The sequence below is a fragment of the Lichenostomus cassidix genome, chromosome 4A (genome assembly GCF_008360975.1).
Source record: "Lichenostomus cassidix isolate B80296 chromosome 4A, HeHo_3.0, whole genome shotgun sequence".
Classification (NCBI taxonomy): domain Eukaryota; kingdom Metazoa; phylum Chordata; class Aves; order Passeriformes; family Meliphagidae; genus Lichenostomus; species Lichenostomus cassidix.
In genome coordinates, this window is record NC_139485.1 from 660,090 (window position 1) to 678,688 (window position 18,599).

Below are 18,599 nucleotides of genomic sequence, written 5' to 3' on the forward strand. Positions count from 1 at the left end.
ACCTGAACCCTTCCCATGGCCACCTGCAGTACAGAACCCAGGTGTTCCCCAGGGGCCTCCCTGCTCCACAGCTGCAGCCAGTGCCCCCCATTCTCAAGTCTGCTGCTCCTTCCCTCCCTGCCGGTGCCCCCCTCCTGCCTACACGCCACACTCAGCCTCTCCCCAGGTTACTGTTTGACAGAGGAAAGCTCAGTCCTGCCCGTTTCCTGGCAGCCTGGATTTTTCCAGATCACAAGGTAGAAGAGGTTTGTGACACTCTGTGTAGCAGCTGGAGCTGTCATTGTCATGCCCTGTGAAAGTCAGCCTACCCGGGGGGGTGTAAGGGATGTGGGATTCTGTAACACAAGACTGCAGAGGCTTTGCTTCCATTAATTTCTTTGTTACAAGTTACTACTAGTGAGGTGAATACATTCATGATTAGTAAAGCACACGTGTGTATATAGAATTATTATTTTTTACTGTTAGTAGTACTTACATATATTCATTGGAAGTATCATGGCACAGTTCATTAAACTCTCCCAGGACTGAGGTCTGTGGCTAGCACAGGTCTTTCCCATGAGAAATCCTTTTGTGTTTTATAAATAAAGATAAGGTTTGGATGTTATTAAAAACAGTGTCCCAAGACTTGGACGGTGCAGGCCTGGCCAATCAGGCCTAGGGGGAGGTTTCTGACTGACCAATCTGGGTGACCTTTGAAAACTCTATATATATGATGAAATCAAAACAATAAAGGCCTTTTCCTTCTTGCCACTGAGAACTGGATTCTTCTCTCTGCTAGTGGCTCAACAGCGACAGAGGTCAGTTAATGATGGACTGTCTTTGGATATGACCTGTGTCAGGGAGCCTGGAGCCAGCCTGGTGTTCCTGGGGACCCAAAGGGCTGTGAAGGGGGAGCTCTCAGAGAGAGGCTCTTCTGGGCAGTAGCCAGTTACCTGGATCGTGAGTGGGCAGAGGACACCAGCTCTTGGAGAGCCATGGCTATCTTCTGCCTGCATCCAAGGCCTCTTTGCAGATTGTGGTGGATTTTTGTCCTGCAGGTTCCAGCAATTCCTTAGTTTTGGGCTCCCCAAGGATGCTCTGGGCTCCCTGTTGTGCTTGCCAAGGGCACTGTAGATTCCCAGTTGTGAATGCTGGGCTCCCAGGCTGGCAGATGTTTCTCCATCTGTATTTGAGCACACATCCTTTGTCAGTGCTTTTCCCCATTGTAACATGGTGGCCTTCACAGCTGCTGCTCCAGCTAGGGGTCAGCAGTATTCCCTTGGTCCCAGCAGGAAGAAGCTGTCCTGGGTCTGGCACTGACCCCCAGGAGCCCCACGAGCTCTGCTGGGCGTTGGGAACTCTCTGTGCTTGTCCCCATTCCCAGTCCCTGTGTGTGAGCAGGGATGTCCGGGGGAAATGGCCACTGCCCCGTGTGCCACCATGGCAGCTTCCTGCCAGGTGTTCCTTGCTCCCTCTGCTCCAGGGTTGTCTGGAAACGTGGCTGGAGGGGAGGGACCTCCGTGGGCACAGCGGGTGCTGTGAGTCCAGCAGTTCCTTCCGTGGGCAGCTGCTGCCAGAGCTCTGCTTCCCTAAGGGACACCCCTGCTGCCCAGGGTCCTGCTGCTCTTTGGGCTCCTGCTGCTCCCTGGACTCTTGCTGATCCTGGGGCTCCTGCTGCTCCCCAGAGAGCGAGGGGCTGCACCTGCTGCTGAGCTGTACCTACTGAGAGAGCCCAGGTGAGCGATGCCTGAGAATCATTCTGGGGACACTCCATCTCTCTGCTGTGCCCCACATGGGACAGCCACGGCCAGCTGGGCCCTGGGAGCCATCCTTGCTGTGCTGGCCTCTCTCATCATCGCTGTCAACATGCTGGTGGCCATTGTCCTCCTCTGCCACATCCAGAAAAGTGGCTCCAAGGGGCTCTATTTTGTCCTCAATCTCGCCTTTGCGGATGCCATGGTTGGCTTTACAGTCATGGGCCTGGCCATAGATGAGCTTTCCCAGCCCTTTCGTCCTTCCCAGAAGTTTTGCATCCTGAGAATGGCTTTTGTGACCTCCTCCTGTGCTGCCTCCATCATATCCCTGATCCTGGTTGCATGTGACAGGCACCTGGCAATCCGGAAGCCTTTCCACTATTTCCAGCTGGTGACAGGCCTCCGTGTTGGGGTGTGCTTGGTGGGGCTCTGGCTGGTTGCTGCCATCATCGGCTTCCTTCCGGTCCTCATCCCACGTTTCCAGAAGGTCTCCAACCATTGGAAGTGCTCTTTCTTCAATGTCTTCCAGCCTTCCTACATGCTCACCATGTTCTGCCTTGGCTTCTTCCCCGCGCTCTTCCTCTTCCTCTACCTCTACTGTGACATGCTGAAAATCGCCTCGGTGCATGTGCAGCACATCCAGGAGGTGGAGCAGGCGGGGCTGGGGGGGAGCTGTCCCCCACCCCGTGCTACCAGTGACATGAAGGCCATACGCACAGTGGCTATGCTCATCGGGTGCTTCACCCTCTCCTGGCTGCCCTTCTTCATCGCCGGCGTCGTGCAGATGGTCTGCCCCGAGTGCTTCCCCTACAAAGTCATCGAGAACTTCCTCTGGCTGCTGGGGCTGGGCAACTCCCTCCTAGATCCACTGCTCTATTCCTACTGGCAGAGGGATGTGCAGCTCCAGCTCTCCCAAATGGCTGCAGGTGTGAAGAGGAGGGTCCTACTCTACCTGGGCAATGGCCGCTGTTTGCCTGGCAGAGACACCAAAGCTCTCCCTGCTGTGTCCTGCCTGGAGCTCCAGGACTGACTCGGTAAGGAGTGGCTGTCTCTGGCTTTCCAGCTCCCCATCTGCATTGTGACCATGAACTTGGGGCCTGTCAGCTGTGAAGGAGATCACAGATGGGTGGGACCAATCTGGATGTTAATTCCCAGACATCACTATGGCCAGATTCCAGCCTCCCCACTGCCCCACAATGCTTGTATCACAACACCACAACCCACAGCACAGCCTGCTTTGCCCCAGCCCCAGGCACCCCACGTTGCAGGTTTTCCCTGGAGAGCCTCTGCTGGAACAGCCTCATGTCTCCTGGACCAAGCTCTCCCACTTGCTCCACAGGCAAAACCCTTCACCCATCGCTGCCTGGCTTCCCCTGCCCTTCCCTCTGTCTGTAGCACTGGCTCCATTGTGCCTGGGGCAGGTGTGGGCACAGGGGGGTCTCCATCTGCTCAGCCCTAGCAACAGAGGCTGGGAGAGGGGTGAACATCCCCAAGCCCTCCAGGACCACAGGTGCTCCCATTCCCTTCCCAAACCCACCTCTCAGTTCTACACAGGGTCATCCCTGCTTTGGGCTGTGCCCACCCAGGGCAGAGGTGAGGGGGGTGGGTTTGGGCATGGGGGACATGAGGGCTTGGCCGTGGCCATGCCTGTGTGGGGTCTGGTGTGACCCAGGGCTGGGGGCCGTCCCAGGGCAGGGGGGCAGCCTGGGCACTGCTGTCACTGTTTGCCCACGCTGTAAAGTGAGTTAATGAGTAACTGGCTGAACAACGAGATGGATGATCGGCTGCCTCAGAGATCCCCATGAAGGAGAGCTGCTCTGTCCCACCCAGGCTTTGGGAATGGAAGCTTCCTTGCACATCCACTCACTCCATGGGAGCCCCCCTTCTGCCCTGCAGTGGTAGCCAGATGGCTGCCCCTGCCAGAGCCTATGATGATATTTAATTGCTTCTCATGAAATCATTTCATTTCATCCACACAGCAAGAACACTTCCCTTAGAAGAGGTTTATTTGCTATAAATGTACCTACCCTGAAAATGAACGTGCTCTGCATGAAACAGTAACTGTTCCCACCTCAGTTCTTGCCCCACTGGCAGACATGAAGGCTCAGGGCTATATCCACTTGCATCCAGAACTTGCCATAAAGCTGAGGCCTTCCCCATCCTAGAGGAAAAGACAAAAATGAGAGTGCGTCTAGACAGAGTGTCTTTAAAAAACCCCAAAACAAGATGCCCTCTATGGCATCGCCCTCTATGGCATCTCCCTCTGCCTGGGAAAGGCCTGGGACCAGCTAACACATGGCAGACACTGTTCCTGGCTGTGCCAGATGGACTGAGCTTGAGGGAAGGCTGCCTGGAGCAGTCTGGTTATGTGGGCTGCTGTAGGTGGATGTGGTAGGTGGATCCAGCCTGACTCAGCTCGAGGGCTCAGCCCATCATCTCCCTGCACCAGGGATTTACTGCCTCTGCTTGGTGACGCCTGAGCTCTGATAGCTGTAGCTTCGATCATCCTCACCGAGCCTCTGCCTTCCTCCAAGGCAGCAGGTCCCAGCAGGAACGGGGACACTTTGGACATGGGTGTTGTGCTGCTTCCCAAGCTTTCTGACTGCTGCCTCTGCCACGTGAGCCCAGGCACAGAGCTGGTCAGACTGCAGGTCTGGATCAGCACGAGGAGCAGGATCAGCTGTGCAGGATCCCTGTCCAAGTGGGATCATGGCTCAAGTAGCATCGGTGCCATGGACACAGCACAGGGGCTTGGATTGGAGGGGGAACACCTCCAGTACCAGAAGGGAGCCTACAAGAGAGACGGAAAATGTGGACTTTGAACAAGGGTTTAGAGTGATGGGATAAGGGGGAATGGCTTCCTGCTGCCAGAGGGTTGGATGGGACACTGGGAAGAAATTGTTCCCTGTGAGGGTGGGGATGTCCTGGCACAGTTGCTTGGAGAAGCTGTGGCTGCCCCTGGATCCCTGGAAGTGTTCCAGGCCAGGTTGGATAGGGCTTGGAGCAATCGGGTCTAGTGGATGGTGCCCATGACAGCGGGTTGGAATGGGATGGGCTTTAAGGTCCCTTCCAATCCAAACCATTCTGGGATTCTGTGACACTGTGCAGGTGGGGGACACGGTGCAGCTGGAGGTAGAGCTCCTCCTGCAGTGGAGCATCCTTTGCTGGGCATCTCACTCTGGCACTGACCCATCTCGTCTCTCTCCAAGCCATGGGCTGGAGGGGAAATCACAGGCTGGTGCAGCTGGGGCTCCATCCCTGGATACACCTCCACATCCTGCTAGGATAACCTGGAATAGCAGACATTTCTTGTGAGGCCATGCCTGCCCCCATCCCTCATCACAGAGAGCCCCTGCTGCCGTCCCACTCCAGCCTGCAGTGACAGCGGCACCAAGCACTGTCCGCGGGAGCGGCTGGACCGGCGTGTGTGCAGGGAGGCCATGGCGAGAGCGGGGATGGAGCCATCCTGCCCCACAGGGAGACAGGGAAGGATGAAGGGTGCTTGCCCCACTGCTGCCCTGCGCTGAATAAACGCTTTTGGGGCAGGCTGCTCTCTGCTCTGGTACCGGGGGCATCCAGGGGCGGCTCTGCCCGAGGCCGGGGAGCAGAAGTGGCCGCGGAGAGCGTGCACAGAACCGGGGCGCGGGAAAGGAGGGCGACAGCAGCAGTCCCGGGGATGGGAGAGAGCAGCTGGGGGGCTGGCCCTGTCCCTGTGAGGTGTTCCGGTGGGATGTTCCCGGTGGGATGTGGCCAGTGGGATGTGCCCGGTCCCGGTGGGATGTTTCCGGTGGAGTATGCCCGGTCCCGGTGGGATATTCCCGGTCCCAGTGGGATGTTTCCGGTGCAGTATGCCCGGTCCCGGTGGGGTGTTCCCGGTGGGATGGTCCCGGTCCCGGTCCCGCCCCGCGCGCTCCCACCCTTCCGTACGCCGTGCCGATCCCCCCGGGGTGCGCGCGCAGCCCCCGCCCCGCCCCCTGCCCCGGCGGCAGCCAATGGGCCGGCTCGGCGGGGGCGCGCGGGGCGGGGCGGCGGAAGCGGCGGCGCGTGCGGGAGCGGCCGGGCCGGGCCGGGCGGTGAGTGCGGGGATCGGGGATCGGGGATCGGGGGCTGCGCGGGCTGCAGACCCGACTGGGGGGAGCGGGGCTGCCCCGGCCTTGCCCTGCCCCGGGGCCCCGGTGGGAGAGGCCGGGCGGCGCTCGGGCCGGCCTACAGCAGGCGGCGGCGAGCGGGCGGCGGCCGCGGCTGGGCCCGGAGCGCTCCCCTGCCGGCGCCCCGGCGTGCGGAGGTACTGCCCTGCCCTCCATGGCCCTCCGGGCCGCTGCCCGGCCGGCGGCGGGGCTCGCTGGACAGGACCGGCCTCCTCCGAGGCTCCGGCCGGGCCCAGCTAGCGGGGGAGTTTTGTGGAGGACCTGAACAGCCTCATGGGAACCGTCGGGACATCGGGAAGACTGGCGAGGACACCTTCGGGGCTCCGGGTCCCTCTGGGTGGTGGGGAGACTGTGTGGGAAGGTTTATTCCATGTGGGAAGTGTTTAGACCACTGTTTGGGTTAAGTGGTAGTTAAAATCACTTCAAAAAAGACATAAAAATCACCTCAGAAAGGATGGAGATTTCCCAGGGAAAGGTCTGGAGCACCAGGAGCGGCTGAAGGAGCTGGCAGGGGCTCAGACTGGAGAAAGGAGGCTCAGGGGAAGCTTCTGACTCCGCACAACTCCTGACAGGAGAGGGCAGCCAGGTGGGGATCGGGATCTTGTGCCATGCCGTGTTTCCTCAAGGTGAGAGGAAATGGCCTACCCGTGCCAGGGTGGGTTCAGGTTAGACATTAGAAACAATCGTTTCCCTACCAGTGTGGTCAGGCCTTGGAATAAGTTGTTCGGGAGGTGGTGGACGCACCATCTCTGGATGTGCTCAGGAGGCACTTGGGGATGTGTTTTAGGGGTGATTTTGATGGTGGTGGTGGGTCTGGATCATCTTGAAGGTCTCTTTCAAGCTCGATTATCCTGTGCAAGTGGCACAACGAGAAATTAGTTGCATATAAAGAAATTATTTTGATGCTCCAAGAGCGAATGGTTTGCAAAAGGGGTGGGGGGGTGAAGGTGGCAGCAGCTTCCCCCCCGGGGTGGGATGTACCTGGTTGTGTTCTCCCTTTCTGCCGAGGCTCACAGTGTATCTGGGCTGTGCTGGATCCGTGGTGCCACGGCAGACTGTCTGTGGGCAGCACAGGGAGCTCTGGGGACGCTCGTGCTGGTGCCCACAGCTGCCGTGGGCTGCAGCTCTCCCACAGCCCTGGACTAGGACTCACATATGCACGTGCGTGCATTTATTTGGCTCCTTGAGCATTTATATTGAGCTTCTTCAGTTTATGTGCTTTTTACTCTCTTATTTTCCTCATATTTTGGTGCTGTGTGCTGTTACCGGTAAGGTACATCCATGTTGTGCTGCGCAGAGATGTTTTTCTTCTTTAGTGCCGCGTGCTTGTTACACAAACATTAATCCTTGGGTAAGCTCCTCGTTCGTCTACACCTCTAATTAGCTTCATTTATTAGCCACTGTATTTTTCCGTATTTTCCTGCAGAAAGTTGCAGCAGAGCTGTGAGATGGTGAGAAAGCACAGAGGCAACCTGGGGTAGGAGTTTGTCCCTCCAACTTGTGTTCCTTCCTACTCCAGCCCTGCTCTTCCCTGTGCTGGAAGCCAAGTGGTTGGGTTCTCTGTTTCTTCAAGGCTTATTTGAGGAATTTTGAGGATCTAATTAAAAAGCCCCTTGAGCTGTTGTTGAAAGCTGTGTGGGAGCCAGGGTAAGGTCAGGTTTCTGTGTTGAAGGTCATGTGTTTGGAGCTTGTAGCAAGGATGAGGTTCAACCACCGAGTCATTTCAAAGATCAGGTGTTGCTACTGAAGTATTCTGTATACCTTCCAAAGATGGTGTGAGATTTCTCCCTTAATCCCCAACTTTTCTGCTGACATTATTCCAGTTCCGGTGTGTCCATCCCGGCTGCTGCTTCACTCTCAGCCACCAGTTCCTCACTCTGGTGTTGGCTTTCCACAAGGCTCTCTTGCCCACCAGTCCAGGCTTTTGCACTGGGATTTTCTGATTATTCTGATTGCTGGCTCTGCTGGAGTTTTCTTTGTGTCCTCCCTTTTTTCCCCCGTCTTTTTTCTCTTCTTCACCCCTTTTTTCTTCCCCAGTAGCTGTGTAGTTAGTTCTGCATACCTTTGCCCATCAATTTTCTTCTCCTAGCTTTTCCAAAAGATATTTCTGAAAATATGAGCTGTTGAGCATTGTTCTGAGGTGGCATATGCTGGGTGTTGCTCTCCAGGAGTGCTGAGGGAGGCTGGAAGGACAGAAAGGGATGGGACCAGTGAGCTGCCTGGAGCCACCTGCTCTGCACCCCGTGGAGCATAAGCAGCTCACCCCCTGATAATCCCAGTGTCAGAATTCCTAGATGTGTGTGCAGAGGGAGGGTGGTTTGGCAGAGCCTTGTGTGCATCCTGGAAACATTCAATGGAATATTTAATAATTTGGTGTGGTGTGGCTAGCACAGGTCTTTCCCATGAGAATTCCTTTTGTGTTTTATAAATAAAGATAAAGTTTGGATGTTATTAAAAACAGTGTCCCAAGATCTGGATGGTGCAGGCCTGGCCAGTCAGGCCTAGGGGGAGGTTTCTGACTGACCAATCTGGGTGACCTTTGAAAATTCTATATATATGATGAAATCAAAGCAATAAAGGTCTTTTTCCTTCTTGCCACTGAGAACTGGGTTTTTTACTCTGCTAGCGGCTCAACAGCGACAGTGTGGTGGGCATGGCAGGTTCCACTGTTGGTCAGCACCAAGGGCTGTTTGGTTGGTGCTGGTGACACATCTATGTGTACGCACATGCTGGTAAGGAATTTTTTCCTTTGTTTTGGGTTACAACAGTGAGTGAAGAGCACAGCTCGTACAGGACTTGGTCAAATCACCCTATTTTTGCTGCTGTGGCTGTGTTTTTATGAAAACTCTGCAGGCTGGTGTCCCTGACCAGGGTTGCTGACTGCTGCATTCTCACGCGTAAAGGAGAAAAGAGAAAAGGCCTCTTTGTGTCTCTTGGTTTTATAGTGCCCTGCTAGAATAATTAGCTTGCCTGAAATTAATATATTTCTTTCAAATACAAGCCTCCAGAAACAAGGAAAGCAAGCAGTGTGCCTCTTACCATCAAAGATTACCAGGAATTAATCTTTCAGTGCAAAGGCTACTAATCTCGGGCATGGAAACAGGGTTTATTGAGCTGCATGCCAGTGCTTAGAGCAGTGATGTATGAAATCCCTGGCAAATTTAGATGCTCTGGCTGCTAATTGCCTCCCCACCTGCTCATCCGCCTCCATCCCCTGCATCCTGGAATCTGCCTATGGGTGTCAGTCACTGGAGACGGATGGTGACACATGGAGCTGCTGGGTGCCAGCTCCAGACCAGCCTGTGCTTTCACGCCTGGGCTGTCCTGCCTGTGCTGGAGCAGTTCTGCTGTCATTAGGTCCCAACTTTTCTCTTGTGCTGGGCGCTAGAGCTGAGTGAGGGGGCTCAGCCTGGCACTCGGATTTTTCAAACAAAAAGCCAAGCTGGGAGCAGTGGGAGAACTGGCTGAATTCCTGCCTTATGACCATCTTGCCATGTTCCTCGTGCAGTTCGCAGGTAACGCAGGGGGGGTTCTGGGATTCCCTGCATGGCTCCTGCTGCCCTGTAGGATTATCTAGAGTTGACAGAAGTCACTGTCAAAATAGTGCTGCTCTCATCAACGTGCCTGGCCAGCTTCCAGCTCAGACTGATCTTTGTGAATCTCTACCAGTGGTAATTAAGCCAGGAGTGTGGTAGAGGAATATGCATGAGCCCAGCAGTAGTTTTTGAGCCTGGGAAGTAGTTTCCAAAAGGAAATGGTTGGGATCAAAATGCAACTTCAAAGCCTCGGTATCTCTCTCCTTTCCCTTCCCTGCTGGTCTTTTTTGTGTTCTAATTGATTGCTGCAGATGTTCTTTGGTGTCTTCTAAAGTGCATTTCTTGAGGTCTTAAAACCAGCACTGTGTAACCCATGGCACAGTGTGTCCCGGATTCCAGTTTGTTCCCAAAAACACAGGCACCCTGCTTAGACTGAGTACTGCTTATTTCCTGTATTTGCCGATGTTGGCAAAAGGTAAATCCATATTTATAGTAAAGCCTGTGTCAGCCCATTTCTGGAGTTCCCCCGATGCTCAGTAAGAGAAGTCTAATAAGTGTTCAGAGGAGCCCAGGGGACCCCAAGTGTCACCTTAACAGGTTCAGAGGGATCTGGGGCATCCCGGAACACAAGCTGAGAGGATCAGAGGAACTCAGGGGGCCGCAAAATAGAGCCCAAAGAAGTTCTGAGGTTCTAAGGGCACCTCAAAAGATGATCTGAGGTGGTTGGAGGGTCCTAGGGGACCCCAAAACATGATGTGAGGGGTTCAGAGGAGCTTAGGGTACCTGAGAATGTCACCTGAGGGGTTCAGAGGGACCTGCGGTATCCCAAAGCATGACCCAGAGTAGCTGAGAGGGTTTCAGGACACCCCAAAATACCACCATACAAGCACCAGCCTGCACAGGCTTTTTGAGTGTATTGGGCTTTTAAGTGTGTGGCAGTGTCAGAGTACCTGTTCATAGTTGTAATTTGAGTTTTCGGGCAGAGGTTTATGTTCCTGCTGTTTATTAACTGGTTGGATGGCAGGAAAACTGTTCCAGTGCCTGAGCAGAGTGAGGCTGCAGCCAGAGCACGTGGCTCCAGAGTGGTTCCAGAGTAGTGCCAGGCTTGTGGCAGAACTCATGCCACCACTTAACTGAATGTTCCTGAACTCAGCAGGGAACATTTTACCCAAATCCTGAGGTGGCAGTCCCGTGGGTGCTGTGTTGTTTCTAAGTGGTCCCAGTGATGCCAAACTGATTTTTGCTTTTATATATTCTTCACATATACCTGTAATTCTGTAGCTTGTTGTTGAACAATGGTGTAGATTCATAGCTAGCATTTCACCTACCCTGTTGGAAAGAAAGACGAAACACATTGCTAAGGCCCTATCTTATCTACTGAGAACCAAGGTCAGGGCACTTTCTCATAAACAAAGTTTAGCTAGTAGGGAGGAAGTGGGGCTTCAGAAGGGGGTTGAACCAAAAGGGGGAATTACCTCATCACCTGTGTTTCTAACTGGGGATTCTTGTAATTTATGCTAATTTGCTAAACTTATAAAATTGTACCCGCTCTGTGTCACGTGTGCACCTTCAGCATATTTTTGGCATCTATTTTGGTGTGTTGTGCACCTGAAGAACCCTTCATAAAAGGTAACTGCATCTTTATCATGTGACTGTGTCTGGCTCATGATTCCAGGACTCAGAAAAAGGCATCACCAGGAGTGTTGCACAGGAGCCGCACAATCCCATGTTTTGGTTGTGATTTCCAGTGTTTCCAGCTTTTGGTAATGGGAATGATCTTAAAACAGGCTTTTCAGTTCACCTCAGGGACTGTTTGGGGTTTATTTTTCCCCTGGTCATTAAGGCGAATGGCCATGCTCTGTTAGCAGGACTGGAAAACCAAGTCCTATCCCGGGTCTGGCACAGGACCCAGTAAGGATGGTGCTTCCCTTGATTTATGCCTGGAACATTGAGATCTTCCATTTCTCCAGCCCCTTTCTGAACGTGTGCTGTGAAAGCTGCAGCCATATTTAGCCCCAGCATGGAGCTGGATTGATCCCAGCCCAATGGAACGGGGTGGCTATGTATTGTCAATGCTGTTCAGTGGGAAGCTGTGGACTCTCTTCCCATTAGGCATACCTCAGCACCTACTTCCAGAGGGGAAAACCTCCCACACTGATGTGCTGTGCTGTGGGAGAGGCCTTGCCCAGAGTCGCCTTCTGCTCATCTTTAAGGATTCCCTCTTCTTTCCCTGATCTGTTTTTCCACTGAGGAATCTTCTAGCCCAAGTTTTTATTTTTAAACGTTTAGTCACTGCATTATGGCAGTGCCTCATGTCTCACTCTTAAAAATTGACTCTTCTGAAAATCCCTGGATATAGGAACAGGGAGGTGAAGGGCACACTGACACCTATGCCACAATATGGCTCTGGAAGTGCTGACACTGGTCTGACACTTGCTGGAAACCCAAATTTTCTCCTCCCCCATACCTTCTGTGTACCATTTCCCAGCAAATGCAGAAATCTGCTGATTTTGGCCTTTCCAGGCTGGCTCACTACAGGAGCACTAAGCAAACCCCTGTGGTTTGCTCCTGTGTTGGTCCCTTCCCCCCTGAGCAGAGCAGCTTGAAATGGCCAAGGACACTTCGTTCTGATTGGCACAAAGGACAGAGATGCTCCTGTTTGTGCCTTCTGGCTGTACTGGCTGAGCCTGTCAGCTTTAATCGTGCTCTGTGCCCAGGAGAGAGGATTTTCTGCAGCTTCTGCTTTCTTCTGACCACATTCTCTGTATCCAGTGGGATGTGGCTGGAGATCTGGCTGTTTGCTGAGGTGACAGAGAGGCAGGTGGGTCTGAAAGTTGGCTGCTGTCCGTGGCATTTATCCTGTGTCGGGAGGCGAATCTGACAAAATGAGGTGTTCCTTATTCCAGAGTGCGTTGTGAATCTTCTCTCTGGCTTGTTTTAATTCTTGGAGCAAACTCCATGCTGCAACAGAGCAGCAAGGTCCCTGTCTTACTGTTTCCATTGCCTGCTTTCCATACTGCCCCTTGCTTTCCTGGGGCATTTACTCTTTCTCCATCCTGGTGAAGTGAGAGCAGAGCTTTCCCAAGAAGTTTTGCTCCTCCGTGTTTGATGTTATGTGCCGGTGGATGGTAGCTGGTGCTGTTTTGGGGGACCCTGAGGGCAAGGCTCCAAGTCATACGGGTGCCTCCAGCTGATGGCTCTTTGTTCCCAGCTGTTGGCAAGCCCTGGGGACACGCTGGGACATTTCCGCTGCTTCCCACACCCTCACTCAGATCCTGAAATGTGTTACGGTTTCTGTAGGTGAAGGTGACTCTGTATCCATTGGTGGTAGCCTGGAGGAAACAGGGCAAAGTGCCTGTGGAAGTAGATCTTGGGATCCTGGAGGTCCTGTAAAAAAAGAATTGAAAGAAAAAATACCTGTAAATGGGAATGAAATTTCACAGCAGGTGCAAACATGGCGCAAATGTTCCTCCTTCCCTTGTGTGATTTGTTGACTTTAGACAACAAACTTGATGTGAAGCAATCACATTTTATATCTTTAAATCTTGCATTCTAATGCAGAGAATCACAGGAAGGAATCATTGGCTATGAGATAGCAGTTGGAAAATAAAAGCTGTAGGAAAGTCAGTAACTTTTTCTGAAAATCTGAGAGCAATGTAATCATTCTTGGTCTCATTCATACTCTTGTCCCCTCAAGGACTGGTGAGGCTGTTTTTGGACTTCTCTGGTAGACACATGGCTTGAGGTTAAAAACAATCCCTAATTCCCTGGTGGGAGCACATGAGGGGTTTGGCTAGAGCTCTCAGTGTGGGCTCTCCATGGACCTGAGCTCTGGCTGAGGAGGCTGTGCCTGGCTCTGCTGTCTCTTAGTCACCCTGTGTGTGGTCACCCCTGAGCATTAACCTGACACCCCGAGTTTGTACCAGCACAAAAATGTTGCTGTATTCACGTCTGGGGATCATGTGATGCCTCTGTGAGTGAGTGTATCTGATTGCATCTAATGGAGAGCCCATAAATTATAAATTTTTTGGAAGTAGGATGTTTATAGAGTGGCTGAAGCAAATCCATGGTCTGTTTTCCCAGCAGGGTCTTGGTGATGGTTGTGCCCACATCTCTTGTGGAGAGTTAGAACTGTATTTGTTGGAGGAATGCTGAAGTGAACACATCGTTGTCCTTTAAGATTTCACACTGGATTTTGCCTGACTTCCTCTCAAAACCACTCCAGTGAACTTGAACTTAGGCATCTGTCACCTAAAGGTGGTTCTTGTGGTGATTCTCCCTGCCTGTGGCAGGAATTGGACTGTGTTGCCTTTAAAGGTCCCTTCCAAGCCAGACTATTCTGTGAGAATCCCCCATGTTGGGGAAAAATGACACCATGCACTGATACATGCTGGGGACAAACTGCTGGAAAGAGCTTTCTGGAAAAAGTCTGGAATGTTCCGATTGGCTTCAAGTGGAATCCGAAACAACAATGTATCCTTGAGGCAAAGGGGGTCAGTCGTGTCTGGGGGGGGTCTCCTTCCCCTTGGCACTGGTGAGATCACACCTGGAGTGCTGTGTCCAGTTCTGGGCTCCCCAGTGCAGGAGAGGCACAGAGCTATGCAGTGAGCCCGATGGACAGCAATTAATGTGCTGAAGGGACTGGCATATCTGTGAGTGAGGAGAGGGCGAGAGCGATGGGAGTGTTTAACTGGGAGAGGGAAGGAAGGTGAAGTTGGAGTTGTCTCAGTGGTGCCCAGTGGAAGGTCAAAATGCACATCAGAATCTGGGAAAGTCAACTAAACATGAGAAAATTTCCAGTGCTGGTTTTGGAGGTGTTTCCTAAGTGGTGCTGCCTGCTCTGGGGCACACACTGCATGTGTGGTGTTCCCTGAGGGTTGTGCCAGGGCTGCCACCTTGGCTGGCAGAGCAGGTTCTGGAGCAGTGGGGAAGCTGGAGGTGGGGATCAGTTGAGGGGCTGATTTGGGACCTCCTCACTCCATCTCTTCTTAGTGAGATACAGTGCTTGGGAGCACTGTGCTGCAAGCTTAGCCTGCTGCCAGTCATCCCAATCTGGGCACGACTCTGGGAGCTGTGGGACAGATTCTGGGAGCTTTGAGACAGACCTGTCTCATCACAAAGCCAACAGTGGTGTTCCTGTGCCTCTTCGAGAGCGTTTTACTTGAATTGCATCGGCCTCCCCTTTGCTCCTCTTCAGCTGTTTAAACACATTCTCATGACCAGGTTGATGTTTTGGTGCAGGAGATAACCTGGAGGAGAATTCCTCAGGAATAGTTTTAATTACTGTCTGCTTTCCTGGGCTTTTCAGGTGAATTCTGGGAATCTGCCTTTCTTTTATTTTTCAGTTGTTCTTCAGGTTCCTGCCTTTGAGGCCACGTTTAATGCCAGTGCCCGATGGTTGGATGTTTACAGATAGAAATTATATAAAAGAAGAGAAACAAGTTCTTATTAATTACTGCTTAGTTCTCCATCACCTCTGTCTTCTCTCCTTTTTTTATCCATCTGGTCTTGTTAATTCATATGCTGAAGGCAGGAGAGATGCTGGCTCACAGCTGGGCTGCCGTGGGGAGGAGGTGGATTGTCAGAGCTGCTGCTGAAGACTCCAAAGCATTTGTAGGTTTGCTCCTGCCTGTAGGTCCATGATGGGGTTGGAGCCTCCTGTGAGCAACTGGGACACAGAACCATAATCCAGCAGAACCATATCCACTTCCCAGGAGCTGCATTCCTGTCTGCCAGTGTGAGAGTTTCCTGTCCTACTCCTAAGGAATCTGGCTGGTTTTACAAAATACATGAATAAAAATCTTTTGCCAAGGGCACAAGTAGTTTTCCAGTCCTTGTTTCCTGCTGGAGATGGCTGCCTCCCTTGGGCCATCAGAGCCCAAGAAGTGTGTTCCTTCTGCACCACCGGGTGTAACGAGCATCCCAGCATAACCTGGGGCTGGAAGTCATTGGAGTGAGTGGCTGCCTGTGCTCCCTGGTGGGTTGGGAAGCAGTGACTGGAGCAGTGTCCACTGGCATTCAGGTGCTGGTCAGCTCCAGGTGTCTCCACAGCATTGTTTTCAGCCAGAGCAGGGTGACTGTCCAGTGTTGGGCTGTACTGCTGCTTCTCTTCATCCTTCCCTATTCCCAAGTGTGGGCAAACGTTCAAGTTCAATGTTGCCTCTTACATCCAATGGATAATATCAGTGTAAATTTAGAACTGCTCCTTTTCCTTTCTCTTGATGTCTTCCCTGTGCACAACCTCTCTATTTTTAACCTACTGCATTCAGATTTGTTTTCCTGAGCCCTCATGACCTCCATGATATTTTGACTTTGGAATATTTAAGACACAGCATTGTAGGCATCCTGCATAGCTGGGCGTGACTATTGTTGTTGCCAGCTGAATAGTCCTTGTTTTTTTGGCTGCTTCCTGCGTTCTCACCTTTCAGTGGCTTGGAGAGGAGCCCTCCAGGCTCCCTGTATCCACTTGGTTATTTACAGCCAGATCCAGCAGCCATGTTTATTAAGTTCTTGGAAGTGGAATCCTCTGGAACAAAAATCACAATGCTGAAGAATGTGTGGACGAAGGTTTGGTACAAATGCTTAGTCTCATCAGTGGTTTGGAATGGAATAATTGTCATCATTGATGCTGTGGTAGTTCTGCTGATTCCCCTGGGACCACCAAATTAGAAATGTGGTTACTTCTAGCACTTTATATGGGTCCACAAAAAAGGATTTGTTTGGTTTTTTCCCCCCTCTATTGGCTGTTCAGAATGAATTTGCTGAGAAAAAGATAAATTAAACTTGATATTTTAATGCTCCTTCAGTCTTGCATCCCTGCAAGTGTTGACTGCGACAGAAGGTGGAGTGAGGAACTCGATGGTCAGTTTAGGGCACTGAATCCGTCTCTTCAGACTGGAGAAAAGGAGACTCAGGGGAGATCTTGCTCTCCTCCACTCCCTGACAGGAGGGTGCAGCCAGATAGGCATCAGGCTCTGCTCCCAGGGAACAAAGGACAAGAGGAAATGGCCTCAAGTTGTACCAGGCAAGATTTAGATTGGATACAGGGGAAAATTTCTTTACAGAGTTGTCAAGTGGTGGAATCTCCATCCCTGGAAGTGTTCAAAAACTGTGTATGTGTCACTGAGGACATGGTTAGTGGTGAACATGATGGTGATGGGTTGATAGTTGGACTTGATGATTGTAGAGGTCTTTTCCAGCTATAAGAATTCTGTGGTTCTCAGACTTGCTGTGATTAACTGCACAGCAGAAGCTTTAAGTTTGGAGCCTCCATTAGTCTGGTATTGTTTACAAATTACTTTTGACCTGTAGTTGTAGAAACAGACCATTTTATAGAGCCAGGAGTGGCTGGGACTGTGTTCTGTTGGCACATAAATGCCAGGAATTGTCCATCACCTGCAGTCTGCCCACCACAGATCTGTCTGACAGATGCTTTAGCACAGAATCGCTCTGAAATGGGTGTAATTCCTTGAATTAGGAGATACACTGGAAGCTGCAAATATTTTTTTCCTTCAATCCTCTGGTTCAATCCTGTGTAATTCTCTTAGATCTTCATCTTGGATTTATTTCATTTATATTGCTCCATCTACATTTATTCTTGAGTAAATCTCGCTGTTGGTGGATCTTCTCTACCAGTAACAAACCCTGAGCAGCAGGACTTGGAGAACTCTGTTTTGGAGCCCCGAGGTTCTTAAAATGAGTGTGATCCCAGGGCTGGGTCTGGAGCTCCCCTGTTTGGGATGTGCATCCCAGAGCCCCTTCCACAGCCATGAAGAGGAGGAGCTGCCTGGAAGACTTCTGGAATAAAAATTCCAACAGCACCTTCTGGTTCTAAGTTGTGTCTTGTTTTTTGATAGTAAATCACTCTGGGTGAATTCACAACTGGTGAAACTTATGTAACTATTAAAAATGTATTCCTGGACTGAAAAAATAGGAAAAACTCCTGTCCTTTGAGTTTACAGACCTGAAATGCTGCTCAACACAGGGAAGATGCACCCTTGGTTTACACTGTCAGGCAGTTTGATTTGTGTAGGAATTGATGTTGGTGAGTAATATTTTCTTGTGTAACATTCAGATCAGGTGAAGCTGAGGCATGTGAGCAGGAGTCAGGATTGCTGCAGGGCCTGGAGTGCTGATCATGCCTGGAACTTGGCATTTCTCTCATCGTGGAGATCCAGAAGCACCACAAACCGATTTAAGGAAAATCTGTTAAGTATGCTTTTCTCTTTTAGGTTTAAACCACCTGTCCTTTGATCCTGCCAGCACTGAGTCCCTGCAGCTGGGCAGCGCTGCTGGCCCGCGGGTGTCGGAGAGCCCGGCCGAGGATGGAAGTGACCCGGGAAAGAGGAAGAGGACCAGCATTCCCCCGGGTGAGCTGGGTACCAGCTCCTTGCTGCCAGTAGGCAAGGGATCCTTGTCGAGTGGCCTGAATCCAGCTGCTGTGCTGGGGTGTGGCTCCGGAGGGTGAGCAGGAGGAGCTGTGCTCTGGTCCTGCTGCAGCCTGACCACTGTGCCTGGAGCCAGGCTTGGATTGAGGAATCTCCCCAAGGAGTACATGGCGATAGGATAAAGAGGAATGGCTTCCCACTACCAGAGGGCAAGGTTAGGCAGGTTATTGGTAAGAAATTTCTCTCTGTGAGGGTGGGAAGCGCTGGCAGAGGTTGCCCAGACAAGCTGTGGCTGCCCCTGTATCCCTGGAAGTGTCTAAGGCCAGGTTGGACAGGGCTTGGAGCAACCTGGGATAGTGGAAGGTGTCCCTGCCCATGGCAGGGGGTGGAACTGGGTAGGCTTTAAGGTCCCTTCCAACCCAAACCATTCTGTGATTCTCTATAACTGTCCCAGTAGATTTATGTTTCCAATTGGACAGAATCTTGAGATCAAAATCATGACTATAAGTAAAAGTAAGATAAGGCAGCTCAGGCTGAATGACTGGAGTCATTCACATCTAAGATAATGTCATAAAAATGAAGTGTTAAATGAACTGTATGATGTTGTAATGCCACATCAAGGAGTCTTGCAAGGAAAATTTCTAGATGTCAGCTTCAGGATTTCTTACAGAGGATTGGGAAAAAAGGGGCACACAGAATAATGTCTTTGCAGATGATATTGTCGCTGAAAACTGCAATCCCACCAGTGTGACTGGGGAAATGTGGCATTTGCTGATGCTGTGAAGGTGAGATATT

The 18,599-nt window shown here is 51.7% G+C and overlaps 3 protein-coding genes across 5 annotated transcripts in view; all 3 read left to right on the plus strand.

The window, feature by feature from the left end:
- The window catches only part of BCORL1 (BCL6 corepressor like 1), a 67,972-nt gene extending 67,417 nt beyond the window's left edge, over positions 1 to 555 (plus strand). Inside the window, exon 13 of the transcript XR_014852143.1 lies at positions 542 to 555. The gene's annotated coding sequence lies outside the window, so the exon portion shown is untranslated. The remainder of the gene's footprint in view (positions 1 to 541) is intronic.
- A 1,167-nt stretch (positions 556 to 1,722) lies between these two features.
- On the plus strand, positions 1,723 to 2,824 carry GPR119 (G protein-coupled receptor 119). Its single transcript, XM_085060862.1, has one exon. The coding sequence runs from the start codon at positions 1,723 to 1,725 to the stop codon at positions 2,761 to 2,763; it is 1,041 nt and encodes a 346-aa protein (XP_084916988.1). The 3' UTR covers positions 2,764 to 2,824.
- Positions 2,825 to 5,743: 2,919 nt separating this feature from the next.
- Positions 5,744 to 18,599, plus strand: part of ENOX2 (ecto-NOX disulfide-thiol exchanger 2) — a 33,077-nt gene continuing 20,221 nt past the window's right edge. The window contains exons 1-2 of one of the 3 annotated variants that reach the window (XM_085059946.1): positions 5,744 to 5,806; positions 17,649 to 17,786. Coding sequence is in view for 1 of the 3 variants with exons in the window: in XM_085059945.1 (XP_084916071.1) it covers positions 9,375 to 9,396; positions 17,649 to 17,786 (160 nt within the window). In the remaining 2 variants the exon portion in view is untranslated. Of the gene's footprint in view, positions 5,807 to 9,224; positions 9,397 to 16,363; positions 16,442 to 17,648; positions 17,787 to 18,599 lie in introns of those variants that run through there. The other 2 variants (XM_085059945.1, XM_085059947.1) reach the window with 2 other exon arrangements.